This window comes from Panonychus citri, unplaced genomic scaffold (assembly GCF_014898815.1).
Source record: "Panonychus citri isolate SS breed McGregor unplaced genomic scaffold, ASM1489881v1 Contig00139, whole genome shotgun sequence".
Taxonomy (NCBI): domain Eukaryota; kingdom Metazoa; phylum Arthropoda; class Arachnida; order Trombidiformes; family Tetranychidae; genus Panonychus; species Panonychus citri.
Window position 1 is genome coordinate 2,037,525 of NW_026515544.1, and position 16,552 is coordinate 2,054,076.

The 16,552-nt window shown below is 31.0% G+C and overlaps 3 protein-coding genes, 1 long non-coding RNA gene and 1 pseudogene across 9 annotated transcripts; 3 read left to right on the top strand and 2 right to left on the bottom strand.

Moving 5' to 3' along the window:
* The first annotated feature begins 39 nt into the window (after window positions 1–39).
* LOC128394146 (ribonuclease Z, mitochondrial-like) lies at window positions 40–2,903 on the top strand. Of its 2 annotated transcripts, XM_053354415.1 has the most exons (3): window positions 41–469; window positions 536–641; window positions 738–2,903. In XM_053354415.1, the coding sequence occupies exons 1-3, from the start codon at window positions 313–315 to the stop codon at window positions 2,758–2,760; spliced, it is 2,286 nt and encodes a 761-aa protein (XP_053210390.1). In that variant the 5' UTR covers window positions 41–312; the 3' UTR covers window positions 2,761–2,903. The 2 variants fall into 2 exon arrangements, with proteins under 2 accessions (XP_053210389.1, XP_053210390.1); XM_053354414.1 differs by having other exon boundaries at window positions 40–641.
* LOC128394150 (uncharacterized) lies at window positions 2,841–6,557 on the bottom strand (annotated as a pseudogene).
* Window positions 6,558–6,789: 232 nt separating this feature from the next.
* On the top strand, window positions 6,790–8,684 carry LOC128394155 (uncharacterized). Its single transcript, XR_008326318.1, has 3 exons — window positions 6,790–7,273; window positions 7,377–7,510; window positions 7,887–8,684. It is a non-coding gene; the product is annotated as an uncharacterized LOC128394155 (long non-coding RNA).
* On the bottom strand, window positions 7,567–13,940 carry LOC128394152 (motile sperm domain-containing protein 2-like). 5 transcript variants are annotated; one of them, XM_053354419.1, is made up of 4 exons: window positions 13,804–13,940; window positions 13,350–13,541; window positions 11,212–13,274; window positions 7,567–8,406 (listed from the first exon to the last, which is right to left on the bottom strand). In XM_053354419.1, exons 3-4 carry the CDS (start codon window positions 11,548–11,550, stop codon window positions 7,846–7,848), a joined length of 900 nt encoding a protein of 299 aa, XP_053210394.1. In that variant the 5' UTR covers window positions 11,551–13,274; window positions 13,350–13,541; window positions 13,804–13,940; the 3' UTR covers window positions 7,567–7,845. The 5 variants fall into 5 exon arrangements, with proteins under 5 accessions (XP_053210394.1, XP_053210395.1, XP_053210399.1 ...); XM_053354420.1 differs by having other exon boundaries at window positions 13,350–13,675; window positions 13,804–13,937; XM_053354424.1 differs by lacking the exon at window positions 13,804–13,940 and having other exon boundaries at window positions 11,212–12,021; window positions 13,061–13,274; window positions 13,350–13,717.
* Window positions 13,941–14,255: 315 nt separating this feature from the next.
* LOC128394148 (transcription factor SPT20 homolog) lies at window positions 14,256–16,536 on the top strand. The gene has a single exon (XM_053354417.1). The coding sequence runs from the start codon at window positions 14,595–14,597 to the stop codon at window positions 16,080–16,082; it is 1,488 nt and encodes a 495-aa protein (XP_053210392.1). The 5' UTR covers window positions 14,256–14,594; the 3' UTR covers window positions 16,083–16,536.
* Window positions 16,537–16,552: the final 16 nt, after the last annotated feature.

Genomic DNA, 16,552 nt, shown 5'->3' on the forward strand with positions numbered 1-16,552 from the left:
ACACATGTTTTGGAAAAAATTCTCACCATGTTTTTGGATTTGAATTTTGTTTCTTCCAGTGTGTTGACTTGTTTTCCTTGTGTTGATTAACTTGATTAATTAATTTCTCTTAATTGATTTTCATTTTTTTTTCTCGCCTTAATATTACTCATCCCTTGGTGACAATTATTTCATCTTCTAAGAATTTGTTTCAATCTTGTGATTAGTTAATTTTCTGGTTGTTGATTGTCTTTTGGTTAGGTTTTTCATTTTTAATTCACTTTTGTCTATATAATTTTTTTGATTTCTCGTTTTCTTTTTACTTCTAATTGAATGTTTTTTTTAACCAGAATTAACCTGGTTAATTGTATAAATGTTTCTTATGGTCAAAAGTTGACTAGTAGATTTCATCTTAGTGGAAGTGTTAAATTTTGTTCTACTATTGGAAAAAAATCTTCGATTAATAATCTTCTTTCCAAAATGGCCAAAGGTAAACGGAAAAATGAGAAATTAAGTCAAACCAATTTTCCATCATTTGTTACATTAAATATTCTAGGCAATGGTTCATTGCCTAATCCAAGATGTGTCATGTTGGTTACTGAATTTAATAAATATCTATTCAATTGCGGAGAAGGAGCTCAAAGAGCCGCTGTGACTCATAAGTAAGATTTTTTTCTTCTATTCTTTTCTATTTATATCTCCTTCTTTCTCAGAGAGATTTAATTTTTTTTCTATATTTGTTTCCGCTCTCTTTACAGAACTCGATTAACTGGACTTAACAATATTTTCGTGACTCACAGTTCGTGGGAAAATATTGCCGGTTTACCTGGAATGTGTTTAACCTTAAACACGGCGGTTACCGCTCATGGGCCACTTTTACAAGAAAAACTGGCTGGAATCACTCGAACTTTCGATGAGAGAAATGAGATCAAATTTAGAGTGAACAACGATTGTTCCAGTGGATTTAAAGACAATTTTCTAACCATCGATTTCATCCCAATATATCGAGGTCACATTTCTGGAGACGAAGGTGTTACCCTAAAGAAATCGAAACATCACCTCGACTGTGCCTTTGTTTACATTTGCCGTTTACACGAGAGACCTGGTAAATTGTTGATCGCCAAATGTATTGAATTAAAAATTCCTCCAGGCCCTATTTTAGGCCGTTTAAAATCGGGCGAAGATGTAACTCTTGAAGATGGACGAATAATCAAATCTCAAGACGTAATCGAACCCTCACAACCTGGAAGTACTTTTGTTATCCTCGAATGTCCATCAATGGAATATTTCAATTCAATTTTGGAAAGTGAAAAATTATCTTCTCTTCATGAACCTGATTCTCGGCACCCATTGGAATATATTTTCCACTTTAGTCCAGTTAACGTGATCAAAGATGATAAATTTAAAGAATGGATGAGAAAATTTCCTCCCAATGTTTCCCATATTGCTCTTAATGAGTTAAATCCTAGTCTGTGTTTTTTTGGTGCTAATGTGATTAGTCATAAATTAAGGATGTTCGATGATAAAATTTTCACTACTCCTTTTACCGAGACCCAAGCTAATCCAGATCTAGATGAACTTAACATGATTCCTGTTTCTGTTGGTACCCAGTTCAGAATTCATCCGATCACCGATCAAGTTATCAGCCATGATGAGGTTGATCTAATGTTAAAAACAATTAAACCAGAAGTAATTGAGGAAGATATTGAAGATCGTGAAACTTTAATTAAAACAATCGATGATTATAAACAACACATCTCATTGGTTTGTAACAATCAACCCGATAATGGGCCAGCAATCATTTTCCTTGGAACTGGTTCAGCTGTACCAGGAAAATATCGAACCTCATCAAGTATCATAATCGAAACTCATCCAGATAATTTAATTATGTTTGATTGTGGGGAAGGTACATTTGGACAGTTTTACCGATTCTATGGGTCCGAATTTAAAGAGAAGTTAACTAATCTTCGTGCAATTTTCATCTCACATTATCACGCTGACCATCAATTAGGTTTGGTTAGACTTCTTCAAGAACGAGCCAAATTAACCGACTCTCGACCTTTGGTCATCTGTCCACCTCGAATTGAAAGATTTCTCCGCGATTTTCCCGAAATTAGTGGTAAAGTTGATCACCTTTGTCACATTGCCTTGTGTCAAACTTACCTGAAAGGAATGTCCAACCAACAATTACTAGAGAATTTACGATTAAAAGACCTTACAATAGCTCGTGTAATCCATTGTCGTGATTCATTTGGAATTATAATTACCACCAAAGGAAATGGTGCCGATGTACCTGATCGTAAAATTGTTTACTCCGGTGATGCTATGCCTTCACCTGAACTGATTGAACCAGGACGTGATTGTGATCTATTGATTCATGAAGCAACTTTTGACGATGAGCTTATAGAGGAGGCCATTTTTAAGAAACATTCAACTTTCTCACAAGCAGTGGACATGGGCCAAGAAATGAATGCCGGGTTTACACTTTTAACCCATTTTAGTCAACGGTACTACAAAGCACCCGTTTTACCTGATAGTTTAACTGGTAATTTTGGCGTTTCCTTTGATAATATGAAAGTTCAATTCTCTGATTTCTCTCGATTACCTGGTATGAGGCCTGTTTTAAAAGTTCTATTTGCCGATAATTGTGCCGATCATAAAACTTTCCTACAAAATCGTAAATTATCCGATGCTCGACTTGAAATATCTCAATCGTTGATCGATTCAGCGAGAGCGGCAGCAATGAATTCAGTTAAAGTTAAATTCAAGCAAAATCGTTGATCACTATTAATTAATTAACTATTGATGATATTTTCTTTCTGTGCTTTTTATATTGTGTAAATTATGTAGACTATGTTGAATCTTATTCAATAACAATGATTAAAACGTTAATTTAGTTTTGAATTAAAGATTCAATTCAATTATCTTTTTTGAAATTCTTATTGGTCAATATACAGAAAGGTAACTTAGATTTAATTGTTAAAATGGAAAAGAAATTGGGAGAATATTTTTTAATTGATAATATTTCTAAATGGAAAGTGAATTGACTAATTGTGAAAAGTGAATTTAAATCCAACCACTTAAATCAATTTGTGATTCTGATTTCCTCCTTTTCTCAGGCTCTTTAGCCGGTTGTCGGCCATCAGCTAATCGTCGTTTCTACTTTTGTTTATCACGTTTGTCTTTAATTGTTGATAAATTATCAACATCAGAATCGTCACTTGATTGATATCGATAACCTCTGTTAATCTGTCCAGTTAATGGTATCGGTGAAATTGATTGTTTATTAAATGAGCCTGATCGGGATTCGGGCTTAGATGAAAATATTGGTGGGTCAATTGCCACCAAAATCTCAGTCGGAGGTGAATATGTGACTTGAGGTGGATGAGATGATTTAACTGTCGATGTTGATTGTTGTAGTTGAGTTTTGGCTCTGATTTTGGTTGTGATTGTGGTGTTGGTAGTGATGCTTCAATTAGAGGTGGATTCATTGGAGCTGCTGATTGTTGATATGATGAAATTCTAATGGTTAAATCGTCTGAACGATCGTTTAAATTTTGATTGATAAGTTGATTGTTCATTAATCTCTATAGAGAAAAAAAAATCAAAGAATAAAAAGTCAAATCAAATTAAAGAGATTTAATTGTTTACCTTTCTTATCGGTCGATAGAGGTGTTAATGAATTGTCTCTTTTCATGAAACAATTGAACTATCGGTTAACTTGATTACATTGGAAATGGATAGCGATTGATTTTGAGTCGTCTCACCAATCGAAACCTTTGTCGATATTAAATTAAGCTCATTAATGGAAACCTTATAAGATCATTAACTGATTTTGATTCATCTCTTTTTTTTACTAATGTTCATAAATAGGTGATGATTCACTTAATCCACTTGTATCGATTTTACTGTTGGTTATTTCAACGAATTCCAATGATTTACGTCGGATTAAATGTCGCAAGGAGATTGAACTTGTTTCTCTTAAATTGCAGCCAATTAAACGAAGTGAAACAATTAAAGGACAGTTAATTGTTATTATCTAGATGGAAGTGTCATCAATAAAGGGACATTTGATTTTAAGACAAATTAATGATGAAGTTCCTTGGATCATAAGTGAAAGATATTGATAAAAGTTTTAAGGTCGAGTTCAGGAGAAAGTTAATTTTTGTAGAGATGTTAACTCGTTTAAATCACGAATTTCAACAATATTTGACTAGAATTCAAAAATTTTCAGGGTTTATACCAATGAGCTGCAGATCAATTTTAATTGTTTACTGGTAACAAAAGAGATTCAGAGAACCGTTAACGATGAACTCATGTTAATTGTTGCGGTTTGAGCTAAACTGGTGATGAAAGTGATTCCCAAATAGGATCCAATCAATGAGAGTTACGAAAGTTGATTAACCAAACAGGGTGAAAAGGTTAAATTAATTTCAAGATCTTCTGAACCTTGAAAAATTAACGATGTAATTGATTGATTGTTGATCAGAAATTTTTCCAACTTTTTTGGATCCACAAAAAAACAATGATGTATTTCAAAGTGTTCCAATGATCCGATGAACCCTTAAAATGATCATCAAGTCGAGTACAATTAAGGATATTTAAATGTTCCAATAATCTCCATTGATCAGCAGTTAACCAGAAACCAAGACAATCTAACATAAGTACACGAAGAGACGGTAACAAAGTGATTAGTGAATTAATCATTTTATTGAGCTCGCCATTGAAACCAACTATTGGTTGATTTTATTGTTAAACGATCATTTGGATTAATCCGATGATGGTTAATATTACAATCGGCACGACCTATTGGTAATTGGTTTCGACGACGATGTGACTCTGGACTTGGACCGAAAATAACTAAAGATGATTTAGATGAAGAGATTATGGAAAAATCATTTCAAACCAAGAAGAACAAACCAAACGAGAGTTAATAAGTGAACGATAATCAAATAAATCACAAATGACTCTCCAACAATCAGAATTCAAATGAACTCCTGTGTTTACCATGGCGCTGGGAATAGTTGAAGATAAACAGGAAAGTGAAGGTGATGACTTTGATATGTTGTTACTTGGAATCATGATGAGGAAGTAAGCAAAGAGAACATCTAATTAATTGTAATTCAATTAGAAAAGAAAGAAAAAGATTGAAAGAGTCAATAACACATATGAGAAAAATATTCTTACAAGAATATTGTGAAAAACAAAGATGAAGATAAAAATGGCGGATGAGAGAAAGAGGGAGGATGAGGAAAAAGATACAGAAAATGGTGATGAGGATGACGAACGTAATTCCAAAGAGTGAATCCTAATTGATGCTAAAATTAAATATTCTCAATAAGAGAAAAAGATAAAAGGTTAAACCAGTGTTACTTTCGCTAATCAATTGACATCACACTTACTCATTATAGAAGCGAAATCCTCTCATCAATGTCACAAACACCAAAAGGATTAAAAATGTCAAAAGGTAACAGACAAACGGATTAGCCAATTTTTAGTCAATCAACATTCACAGAGATGATTAAACCATTCGACTGGATCAAGGAACAATAAATTTCCATGTTAAATCTTTACCATTGGTGTTAATTAGCATAAAGTGAGGCCTAAGTTGGGTGGGCAACAAATGAATCGTTACAATTGGTCAAGGGTTATAAAGACCTTCCAATAAAGGATTACATTTACATCTTGGGTCAAGATGATTAAAGTAACATACAATTTCCAATAAAAGACAATCAAGATTCCACATTAGTACATTTTCCATGGAAAATATTCAATCATTGCTCCAGGCAATTAGCACCAAACACAAGAAGCGTTTGGTTCACATTAATGGCGCTGAACTGATCACTCAGATTACAAATTTTTTCTCCGTCATCTTGATAGTTTTTACAAAGAAGTTCGATTCAAGACAATTTCCAGTCCATTCTTTCAGGTGTTTTGTCCAATTTCTGGTTCCCGTTGACACAAAACTATTTAATTCACAAGTGAAAATGAATTTAGTCAGCGAATAAAAAAAAACTCTGATTATCCGATTGATGTTTATTGTCCTCCTAAGGTCGGAGGTAATGCATTAGGCATTTAGCACCCGAGAGGGTGGCCCTTGTGGGCACTGAGCTAGACGCTCAGTTTGTACAATTTTTGCTTCTATTATTTTTAAATTTGAATTTGAAAAGTTTAAATTTGATTAAAGTTTAAATTTGATTAAAGTTTAAATTTGATTAAAGTTTAAATTTGAAGGACATCTAAGGCCTTGGGTGTTTTTTGGTTTCTTTTTTGGGTGAAAATCAGGTCCAAGAATAGTTTAACTCATTAGGTTTTTCATGAAAAAAAAGGGAGAAGATAAAATTAGAGTTTCAATCTTTTCAGAGATTAAGTCTGAAATAGAGAAAAGAAAGTTGTATCAAATTATCAACAAAACTTACCAAGAAAAACAAAATGGTTGAAGTTATTACGACGCAATAATAGCTCAGTTTTAAGAGTAACAAAAACAACTAAAGTAACTGTTGAACTATCATAATTTTGTTATCAACTTGATCCTTGTGATGAAATGAACAATAATAACACAAAATTTAATTTTAAATTCACAGGTAAAGTTAATTAAATTAAAAATTATTAGGAGCGAAAAAAGTTAATCTTTCTCAAAATTTTTGATGGAATATTAGTTAGAATCGAATCCGGTAGGTGGCGTTCGGTCTCCAGGTGATTTTTTGTTCTTTTTGATTTTTGTCAACATTTTCACCTTTAATTTGATTTAATTGTTTTAGTTAATTATCTTCTATTATGTTGGATTTATTCAATTGTTAATTAACCATTACTGTCATTGATTTTGTTGTGAACACAGTTTGTTGATTGTTAATTGTGACTAATTTGTGATTTTGTTTCTTTCACTTTAGTTGTTGTTTCTTTTGGTTTGGTTTTCGTTTTCAATTTGATTAACTGTATTGATATAGGAAAATTAACTATTGTCTATTGTTTGCTTTTAATTGCTTAATTGTTGGTGATTAACGGTGTCTTTGAAGATTAATTCAGTTTAAGTGAGTATTGTGACTTATTCATGTGTACAGATTTACTTATACAATTAGAAAACTTTAATATGGGTTAGTGGTTAATGTCTGTTGTTTAAGGTTACAGATTAGAAACACTTTTTAATCACACACCTCATTTAATCATGATAGTGATTTTTTGACAATGATTTAGTTTTTATTTGAAGAGAAATGATAATGAAAGTAAAGATGATTGGACAAAAGTTGAGTTTCAACTATAAATTAATATACCTTTTGATCAAAGTGAGAAATTGGTAAGTCAAGTTACAACCTTAAACTATCATGATTTTGATTAATTACATGGTTTTTGAAACTACAATTTCTCACAATTTTCATTTTAATTTCTCTCTTCTATAGATACTTGATACCACACCTACAATTACTTGTGAAAAAGAAACAAATTATTGGAGAAAAATTAAAATCCAGACCAAATATCGAGTCCAAAAAATCAATCACATCTCAAACATCAACAAATTTCAACCTCTCCTTAGGTAAGTTAATCAATTTATCTGAATGAATGAATGAATTAACAATCAAGGTGAAAATGTTTACCAATAAGTAGTTTATTAATCAATAACAAGAAGAAAAGAAACTTATAACAATTATACAGAAAATTAAAATTGAATAAATCAAGATTAACAAAAATAATAGACTTTAAAATGATACAAAATACACAAAAAAAAACATTGAAACTTGATTGCTTATTGTCAATATAATCAACATGTAAGTGAATATGTAATAAGTTATTTATAATATAATCAAGAAAGGTAATCAAACCCTAAATAAAAAAATAATCTCATGTATTTCCATTGGGAAATGTTTACTATTAAACTTTAATTAATTCTCCCATCTCTTTATCCAATTTAGCTAAATGTTTCTTAATCCGATAAACATCCTCATCATTAAGGCCCAATTCAATTTTACCGATAACCGTGGCTGGTTCAACACCCTCCGGAATTATGATATGATTATCTGGAGATAAACCACCGATCACCTTTGGCATGTTAATTGGGTTAATTGTTTCACCAATAGTTTTCTTATTATAAACTCGTATTAATCGTTTACCATCTTCCGGGATAAAATGTTGAGCCGCTTTCCAAATGGACTCAAGAAACCAAGGTATCTCATAGATGACCACATATTTTACTGACCAGGGCATATAATATTTAAGAATCTTAATAATTAGATTAAGAAAATCAAAGTCAATATTATTCCAGCCAAATCCTTGTGCATCAAATACTAATCCCCAAGATCGTTCACGGGAAAATCGTTGATCCATTTTATCCATGAAGAAGATTAAAAATTGTCTCAATGATTTGGATAAAATTTCAATATTAACATTGAATTTACTGCGAACATACAAAACCGGATCACCATCATTATCAGTCTAAATTGTTTAATTGTTGATAGAAAGGAAAACAAAATTCAAACAATTAGTTGAAGAAAAAAAAACAACAACAATCAAACTAAATCAATATGAATGAGAGCGTTAAACATGATTAAACAAAATGAACTTCAATCCATTCCAATTGATTGAAGTTCATAATCAACTTGTTTATCCAAATTCTCAACAATTTATCCGTAGCAATTAATGTTTACCAATGAAGCAATTAAACAAATTGTTTGTTCAATAATAATAAACAATATAAAAGATTCATTACCTTACATTATAACATAGAGATTTATTTTTCTCTGAGTAAACAATCAACAAATTTAATCTAAATTAACTAGTTAATCATAAATCTTTTTAAATTTTACACTTTTTTCTGCATGTTAATCAATTGATTTGATTATTTATCTTCAATCATGTTTGTTGGTGTTATGATTTCAAATTGATTAACAAAATCGTTGATTGTTATTGTTGTGGAAAGAAAAATTTGATAGACAATTTAATAGATAAACAATTAAAATTGGTAAGTGCAACTTCAACTTATAATCATGATTGTAACCATAATGATTAAAATGATGATCAACTAATCAGAATTAAAGTTGATTGAGTAAAAAAAAAAAAAGTTAAAACGAAATAAATTTCCTAACCAAAATGGTTAATGGTTGATTCTTGTTGCTTAATTGTTAATTGAGCTTTTTTGTTCATTAATGATTATAATCATTGATCAGTCATGAATGATTTGTTGTTTAGTTAATCAACAATTAAACAGATAAATAAATAAATAAATATATATTGTATAATGATGATCATTAATGGCCTCGTAAATGATGATAACGATGATGAAGATAAAATTAGTTAATAATGTTTATCAATGATTTTTGATTAATTAGTTAGTTAATAATAGGAAACAATGAATTAGCAGCAACTCAATGGTGTGATTAGTTTAATCATATAATGATGATGAAAATGATCAGCTAATAGAAAGTAAAGTTTACCTTGAGTTAATTTGATTAACATTTGATTAGTGATTTTATAATTAATGGTAATTGAGTTAAATTATAAACGATACAACAAAATATTATGAATTAAGATTATCGGTTCTGGGAAATACCCAAGCTTCAGATTTTCATGGTTAGTTAATTGTTACTTTTAATAATATTTATTTTATTAGATTGTTGTTGTTATAATATTTGCGAGAAAATTGTTTATTTACAAAACAATTTAAATCCCTTTGATTGCCTTAAGGCAATCAAAGAGTTACAATTAACCGAGAGAAACTGTAATATGCAAGAAATTGCTTTGATCATCATAATCATTGTGACAATTGATTGAACAATTAATAATAATAGATTATTTGATACAATTAAATGAAAAGAATACAACTAATTGTTGATCATATGTAATGATCACAATTAACAAACAACATTTTATCTCAAACACTCGATCGGATTAAAGTCGAGAAACTTTTCTCCGATTGAATCTTTGTTTTGCTCGCGTTTCTAATCAAATTAAGAGTTAATTGTGATCACTTTATTGTCCATTAAATACTGTGATTTGTTGTTAACTAGAAAATAACCAATTGCAATCAAAGGCCTTTGTTGTTAATTTATAACAAAAAGAGAGGGAAAATAATATCGAGAAAAGCAAAGGGTCATAAATCATTGGATCTGCCAAAAATCATTTACCCGTGAATTCAAAATGGACCTAAAGTTGGCCTTCTAACCCAGAGATCACCATCAACAAAGGAAAGAAAAGAGAGAGAGAGAAAGGTAAGAAAAGATGATGATGATTGTGATGATGATGATGGAGAAGATGAAAAGAAACAACAACAACACAAGAAAAGTAAAAGGTCCTTGCAACCGTTTCTTGTTTGGCCCTTTCACTTATCGAGTCCTGTTTAACCTTTAGGTCAACAACATCAACACAAAAAGGTTACAACAAATGTATTTATATGTTTTCAAGGTAAATACAGCTTTTGATATTTTCTCCATCATCATCATCATCATCTCTCCAACAAAAATACAGAGGAGACTTTCTCATCTTCATCATCATCTCAGGTCAAGGTACATCAATAACTTGTTACTCTATGTTGATAATATCACATTGAAAGAAATCATTATATCAGAATAATGGAAAATTTAAGATTCTCTTTCTTTCTCTCTTATTCTTCATTATTATTATCATTTTAATGTTAGTTAATCATTAAATCTAGTTGATTGATTGAGGCATAGTTAATTTAAGTTGTAAAATGATTTGTTTCATCATAATTAAATTAATTATACACTTTGACTTGACCCTTGAAGGCCGCAAGTATATTACCTTAAGTAACTTGTTTTCCTCTCAAAGGTTTTCAATGTCTTTTTTTTACCTAAATGATTATCAACTTTTTCATTAATTTTTCTTAATGATAACAATTAACTATACAATTAACTTTGATTGAGGAAATAAGCAAAACTTTGTGATTACAAATATCTGATTACAATTAAAATCAATATGTAAAATCGTAATTGAAATATTATCAAGAAAATATCGTTTAATTTTGGCCAATATGTTTACTCATTATTGATTATTGATTAAATTAGTAAATTAGTTGATTAGATTGTTGATAAATTAGTTATAATAAATTGATAGAAAGTTAATTGTTTACAACTTGGTATTTATCTTATTGAAAAATCTATTAATACCTTTAATTTGTTGATTGTAATTTGAACGTTGTTTACATTGGGATTTGAAAAGTTAATCGTTGGTTAATTGTTGGATAATTAGTTGATTGTTTCTAATTAATTGAATTGATTATCTTACCTTAAATTCAAATATTCCTCCTGATTGATAAAATTCAATTGGAAACTTTTGATATCTCAAAGTATCTAATGACATTTCCTTTCTCCATGTTAATCGATCCTTAATCATTTCGACAGCTTGATTAACATCTAAATTAGTTTGAAACAAATATCTGCGAACCTCAAAATCACAGGTTCGCAATTTATTAATATCGTTAATTAAATAAGGTAAATCAGGTTCCAATGAGGTGAAATGTTGATCCAATTGTTCACGAACTTTGTTGATACAGTTAATCAAATTTTCATCATCCGGAGGAACCAAATACTTTGGTGCTTCGTTATAAAGTCTCTTTGGACTCATGATGAAGAGAAACAATTAACTAAATACAAGAAAATTAACTAATTGTTGGTATTCAAGTTGCTCAACTGTTTATATAAAATATCGTTGGAATTGTTGAAATCAAGACGAGTGAGAGAGAAAGTGAGAGTGAGACTATGATAATGATAATGATGACGACGATTAAGATGATGAGCTTAAGACCAGTTTTGTATCGGTCGATTTTGTAATTCTCGAAGTTGTCGAAGGTCATTTTTCTAATCACATGACCATCAAAATTGTTCATTTTGTTTCCTTGCGAACTTTTTAATTGTCCTGTAAACTTAATTTACTTGCAACAATTAACAGAATCAAATTGTTTGCGTGCAGGGAAAAAGTTAAACTCGTGGATCTTGAAAAATGAAACACCAATTGACCAGAGAGAAAGATGAAAATCAAGTTAATTGTTGATATTGAGCAAATCAAGGGAATCAAATTGGTGAATAGTTTGATTGTCTATAGAAAAGAAAAGAGATTTAATTGTGATTAGTATTGTTGATTTTTTGGTTAATAATTTTTCCTTTTGGGAAAATCGTTGACGTTTAATTGTTGCTGATTGTCTTTAGATTAGTATGATTCTTATTGATTCTGATACTTTTTGGTAATTTGTGTTTTTCTTGTTTACAATTAAATTTAATTGATTGTGGACCAACAAACCAGGATAAATGGTTTATTTATCCTGATTGACCATTAATCTAGATTAATGGTCAATCTGTTTGCTGAAGTATGAATATGATTAAAGTTAATTTCAGGAAAACAAATTACAACAATTTGCTGCAACAATCAGCTAATTTGATGAATTTGAGAAGAAAAACAAAAATAATAATTCGAAAATTGATTAATTCAAAATAATAACTTAATTACAATACAAACTTGTGGTGTTTGATTCATGCAAAATTTTGGGTTAATCAGGTTAAGGTTAATCTAAGAAGAAAACAAATTCAATTTGATTTGTTGATGTTGTTTTTGTTGTTTTTTTCTTGGTTCAAATTAACTGATTAATTGATGGAAAATAGGAAACATGGATTAGCAAAGAAAACAAAATGAATGTTAATTTTTTAGTGATTAAGATAATAAATTATCACTATTTTAGTGTTAATTATGACCATTGAATAAGAAGAAAAATAAATCGTTATACTTTTCTTGTTGTTAGTTTCGTTCTGGTGATCTCTCTCTCTCTCTCTCTCTCTTAACCAAGATGTTATTAATTGTTGTTAGTATTTAAAGAGTTATAAATATGAAGATAAGATCATTGATGATGATGATGATGATGAGGATCAGGATGAGCAGTTTCTTGATCTTTAAGGAAAATTAATAACCGGAAGTCTTGATAATTGGCCTTTAAAATTTGGTGGTAGAAAATGTATACAAAACGGATGATGTTTTCTTCTTTACAACAAGAAATACACTGAATATGATGATGGAGAACAAGCCAATTGATTAGTGAGAGAGAGAGAGAGAGAGACCGGACTTTAAATTGGAAGTGGTCATTTACCAATCGGAAGTGAAATTGTGACTCTTTCTTTCAAACGAACAACGTAATTGATATTCAATCATCTTCTTCTCTATGGTTTTTATCTTGTTGGGTTTGCTGAGCGAGAACAATTAACAATAGATGATGATGATGATGATGATGGCGATGGCCGAAAAGAAGATGAGGTTGTGGGTGATTAATTAGAGGGTGACAACCATCCAAAGTATTTAGTTTCCTAAATGATGAAATTTTGTCAGGAAAGAGAAAAGAATTACTGAAAAAAAAGCCAAAAAAGAGACAATGGTTATACCTTATTGTTTTCTATTCTTTTAATCAACAAATTCCATTTCTCCAATTGAGTGTCCAGTTATTTGGAATTTTCAATTATACGTCTTTTCTTTCATCTTCGCTAAAATGTTCACACCAAACATAATCATGCATTTCATCCATTTGTCATGAGAGAGTGAGAGAGATAGAGAATAAGCTAAAAAAGAGAGAAAGACTGAAAAGAAAGAGAAATAAAGAAAAATAAATAAAGATGAAGATGAGGTAAAGATGAGGATGGAGAAATAAAAAGAGAGAGAGAGAGAGAGATGAGGGTTGACTTGAGAAAAATCCATAATCCAACCAGAAAGGCTATCTCACCAGAACAAGAATAAGAAGATGAAGATGAAGATGATGATCAAGAAGAAGAAGAAAAAAAATGGAGGTAAATAAAGAAAGAAATAAAAGAAAGAGAAAATGTTGCCTGGTTCTCTGCATACCTTTCATAGGGACCAACAAGGGAAGAAGAAGAAAAAAAAATGATGTTGTAGTAGTGGTTAGGTTGTTGTTGATGTCGAAGATGATGATAAAGATGAAGTTGTTGCAAAGGTAAAAGATGAAAAGAAAGAGAAGAGAAAAAGAAATAGAGAGAAGAGAGAAAAAGAAAGAGGATGAAAAAAGAAGATGATGATCAACATGTTGTTGAATTTTCTGTCTACAGGTGGAAATTGAAATTCTTGTCACCAGGTAGCGTTTCGAACAAAATTGAGAACAAGAAACGAGATCTTGATTCTTGTTGCCCTTCAAACATTTTGTCTAAAATTATTTTACTTTTAATTTAATTAGTTTTCATTTTAATCAATTTAATTTTATTTTTTCTTCTCTTTTAATTCGTATTCTATTTATTTCTTACACTTGTGTTAATTTCTATTTTACCTTTGTTCTTTTTATCGTATTTATCATCACCATCTTCAGAGAAAATTCATCGACATCATCATCAATTTTTTTCTCTTTTCAATTTTTCTTTTCTTTCTTTTTTTTTCTCTTTCTAATTCTCTCTTTTTTTTTGTTTCTTTCTCTCTCTCTCTCTCTCTCTCTCTGTGTTATTTATTATTATTTATGTTCTCAACTAATCTAATTTAATATATATTTAGTATTTATATATATATATTTGTATACTTATTCGTTGTTGGGCTGAAGAATATATATATTTATATTTATTTAGAGTTGAAAAAGAATATATTTTTTTATATATCTATTTGTGTATTCTTTTCCCTTTTCCCCTCCTTTAATGGCAGGAAATCTTAAATCTAATTCCAATCATTTTGTTAGGTTGGATGAGGATGCCAATCATAATTTAGAGGAATTATTTAGGGCTGCCATAGGTCCTAAAGATGGTCAGATTCCTTTAAGTAAACCAATGCGCCAACGTAACTTACCTGCATCATTTTTCACACCTCCAGAGAAAGGATCGAAATCGGCATCACATTCTCGTGAGTCAAGTTTGGATTCAACAAATGTGGAATCAGCAGCAATTACAACAACAACTACAACTACTTTGTGTACCAATCCTCGTCCCGCTGGACTTACCATTAGCCATTTTAGGGCTCACTCTTCACCTGCTACTCTTCAAGCAACCTTTTCTGTAGCTCCACAGCCCCGTGGATATGATTTTGATAAACTACCAGAGGGATGGGAGGTGGCAGTTGACGCTAAAACCGGTAAACCCTATTTCATCAATCACAATACTAGAACCACTACTTGGGAAGATCCTAGATTAGCTGTTTTTCGAGAACGTAACGAGGCACTTGCTCTTCAAGTACAGCTACAACAGCAACACGCGCAGCAACAGCAGCAGCAACAGCAACAACAACAGCAACAGCAACAGCAACAGCAACAACAGCAACAGCAACAACCACAACCTCAACAAATTCAGCAGCAACCACCACCACAACAACCACAAACTCAACAACAGTCACAGCCACAACAACAACAACCGCCACAACAGCAGCAGCAACAGCAACAACAGCAACAACAACAACAGCAACAAACTCAGCAACCACAACCACAGCCACAAACTTCACCACAACAACCACAAACTCAACAACAGTCACAGCCACAACAACAACAACCGCCACAACAGCAGCAGCAACCACAACCACAACAACCACAAGTTACACAATTACAGCAGCAACTTCAACAACAACAACAACTTATACAAAAACAGTTACAACAACAGCAACTTCAACAGCAACAATTACAACAAGCACAGCAACAAATACAACAGCAGCTTCAACAACAACAACAACAACAGCAACAAATTGCTCATACCCAAGCTCAAGCTCAAGCTTTACGAAGAGTTCAAGAGTTAACCGAAGAAAGAGAAAAATTGAGACAACGAGCTGCTGAAATTCAAAATCAGCAGAAAAATTTCACAACAAGTATTGACCCTTTTCTGGGCGGAAGTAATGCCATCACCGTTGACCATTCACGTCAAGAAAGTGCCGATTCAGGTCTTGGTCTGGGTCATAATTTTAGTCTTCCCCATACACCTGATGATATTCTTGTCTCCGATCTGGAAACAGTTAATAACTTACAAAATAACGCTGATGACCTTTGTTTGGACAGTCTTTCCATAACCAATATGGAACTTGAAACCGATGCTATGGACCTGATATGTTTACCCGATGAATTGAACATTAACACCGATATAGTTCTGTCCGATTTAGAAGCTTTCCTCACAAATGCCAATGTAGCTACGAAGGACGTTTGGATATAACAAGAAAAGAAAAGAAAAAAGAACAAAAAAAATCAATAACGAACAAAAAAAACGAAAACATAACCAATTTTGCTTATAACCAAGTGCCTTAATCATCAACACCTTAAATTAATTTACAACGAAATCAACATACAAACAACACAAACAAATGAAATCAACTGTAATCAACTACTATTTACTTGTAACAATTTTTAAATCACACAAAATGATTTAACTTTTTTTCCTCTTTTTTTCTAGATTTTGTTTCATTGAAAATTCCAAGATAATTTTCAAATGAATACAAAATAATTAACAAGAGGAAAAGTAAAAGAAACAAAAATGGCGATATAAGAAAAATAGAAAAGAAAAAAGTTAACAAGTTTTAACTTTTTCCCTTTTTCTTTGTTTCAACGAAAATAATATTATTATTAATAAACTATGGCTGGTCCTGTTTTCCATTACAGTCGATATTCAATCAATGAATATTGTTA